The 2,111-nt window shown below is 40.5% G+C and overlaps 1 protein-coding gene across 1 annotated transcript in view; it reads left to right on the top strand.

Moving 5' to 3' along the window:
* Positions 1–2,111, top strand: part of TRPM7 (transient receptor potential cation channel subfamily M member 7) — a 119,669-nt gene that overhangs the window by 99,440 nt on the left and 18,118 nt on the right. The window contains exon 29 of the mRNA XM_013006334.2: positions 855–925. Coding sequence (XP_012861788.1) covers positions 855–925 — 71 coding nt within the window. The remainder of the gene's footprint in view (positions 1–854; positions 926–2,111) is intronic.

Genomic DNA, 2,111 nt, shown 5'->3' with positions numbered 1-2,111 from the left:
GTGAGGACCCAAAGCCTATCCGTAGGCAACTGTACGTCCGCTTACAGAAGGGTCCTGGGGAGAAGAAGAGCCAGTCAGGGTGCGATGTAGCAACAATGAAACACACCTTTCCTCTGGTTCCTAAATGCTTCCTCCCCCCACTATCATGATCCCAATTCTACCTTCAAAGCTGGTTAGACCAGATGATGTACGCTGGTACAGATAAGAACTGGAAACACAGGGAATCTAGGACAGATGAACCTCTCAGTACCAGTGGTGAAAGTGGTGATACTGGGAAGATGGGGTAGAGATGGGAACCGATTACAAGGATCTACATTTAACCACCTCCCTGGGGGATGGACAACAGAAAAGTGGGTGAAGCGAGACGTCGGACAGTGTAAGACATGAAAAAATAGTAATAATTTATAAATCATCAATGATTCATGAGGGAGGGGAGCAGAGGGAGGGGAAATGAGCTGATGCCAAGGGCTCAAATAGAAAGCAAATGTTTTGACTGATGCTGGCAACAAATATACAAATGTGCTTGACACAATGGATGGTTATGGATTGTCATAAAGAGTTGTGTGAGCCCCCAATAAAATGATTTTTTTAATGCATAAATTTTCACTGCCCCATGTGGTTTGGAAACAGAATTTGTCCTTTTACTCATATTTTGTTTCTTATGACCCCACAAACCTAAATTCGGTAATTTGAGGTGTTGCTAGGAGTCTCTATGAACCTCACCTCTTTGGATGAGTCACGTTGGGGAGAAATTAAGTTCTTTAAAGCTGACGCAGTTGTCATACATGCTAGAAACATTTCAGGTTGTACTATTTGGTATTCAGAACCTTTTTTTGTTCAACGTTTCTTTTCAGTGAAAAGCAGCTGTAGAAGGCCCTCTGCAGAAGAAACTCGTGAAGTAAATTCCAAGGCAGCCTTGCTACCGGTATGTACTTATCTGTTAGACAAATGCAAACCTTAAAATGTGAAGGAATCCTGAGTGGCGTAAGCAGTTAAGCACTAGACTACTAACCAGCAGATTGGCCTTTCAAACCTACCCATACATGTCTTTTAGAAAGACAGGCCTTAAAGGAACATAGTCTCAAAGATCAACACGAATGAGAACTTGAGAAGCAACACAGAGTCATAAAATTTTATGTAGATGAGAGCCAAGATTGATGGGATTTTGTTTGAGATTGTATAAAACTCACTGCCGTCAAGTCGATTACTACTCATAGCTACCCTATAGGACAAGGTAGAACTCCCCCTGTGGGTTTCCGAGACTTTATGGGAGGAGAATGCCTCTTTTAATAATTTTATTGGTATAAAGTTCATATATCATGCACTTCCATAGTTAAGTCACAGGCCGTTCTAGTACCCCCTGCCCCTCTTTATTTGCTCCCTGATTCCCCTTCCTCTACCCCTTCCCCAGCAAACCATTGAATCAGTCATTGTCTCTGCATCCGTTCCTGTGCTTCATAGACTGGGAAATGTAACAGAAACAACAGGAAAGAGAACGACACATAAAGAAAATATAAAGATTCAAAATAAAGAATAAGAAAGAAAAGACCACCAGAAATATTGAAATAAGCCAGAACTTTTTTGTCATGAAACAAGCAAGAATACTTTAACCAAGAGCAAATTCAGGTTGGGTTCAGCGGGAGGTCAGCTGACGTATCATACTATACCACAGTCCCTTCCCCATAATCAAATTTACAGTAATCTCTGTTTGATTACAAAACCAATCGGGTCCTTCGACTATGGCCAGAGGGAACCTGCCAGAGGCTAAATCCAACTAGGTTCTCTCCAGATTTTGGGGTTCCCTCTGTCCTGCATAGTGTTCTACAAATCGGATGAAACAACATTTCATAGTGATAAGGTTTTTTTGTAGGGGCTTGCCCTCAATCTACACTACATAAATTTTGCCACTACTAAAACCTCATTGAAAACAACCTCATTAATGCCAAATTACAAACTTCTGGAAGTCAGTTCACACAAACAGTATTCCCTTAATAAAATCAGATAGTAAAGTGATTGAGCTAAACATTATGTTGAACATGATTACAGTTAAAAGAGAAACTATTAACATGGATAAATGGAAACTAGTCTGCTTTTTATATATGGCAAAATTT

This window comes from Echinops telfairi, unplaced genomic scaffold (genome assembly GCF_000313985.2).
Source record: "Echinops telfairi isolate 266 unplaced genomic scaffold, ASM31398v2 ScPeMD7_8;HRSCAF=38, whole genome shotgun sequence".
In the NCBI taxonomy this organism is placed as follows: domain Eukaryota; kingdom Metazoa; phylum Chordata; class Mammalia; order Afrosoricida; family Tenrecidae; genus Echinops; species Echinops telfairi.
Note: the sequence above shows the minus strand (reverse complement) of the source record. Positions and strands in the feature narration are given on the sequence as shown.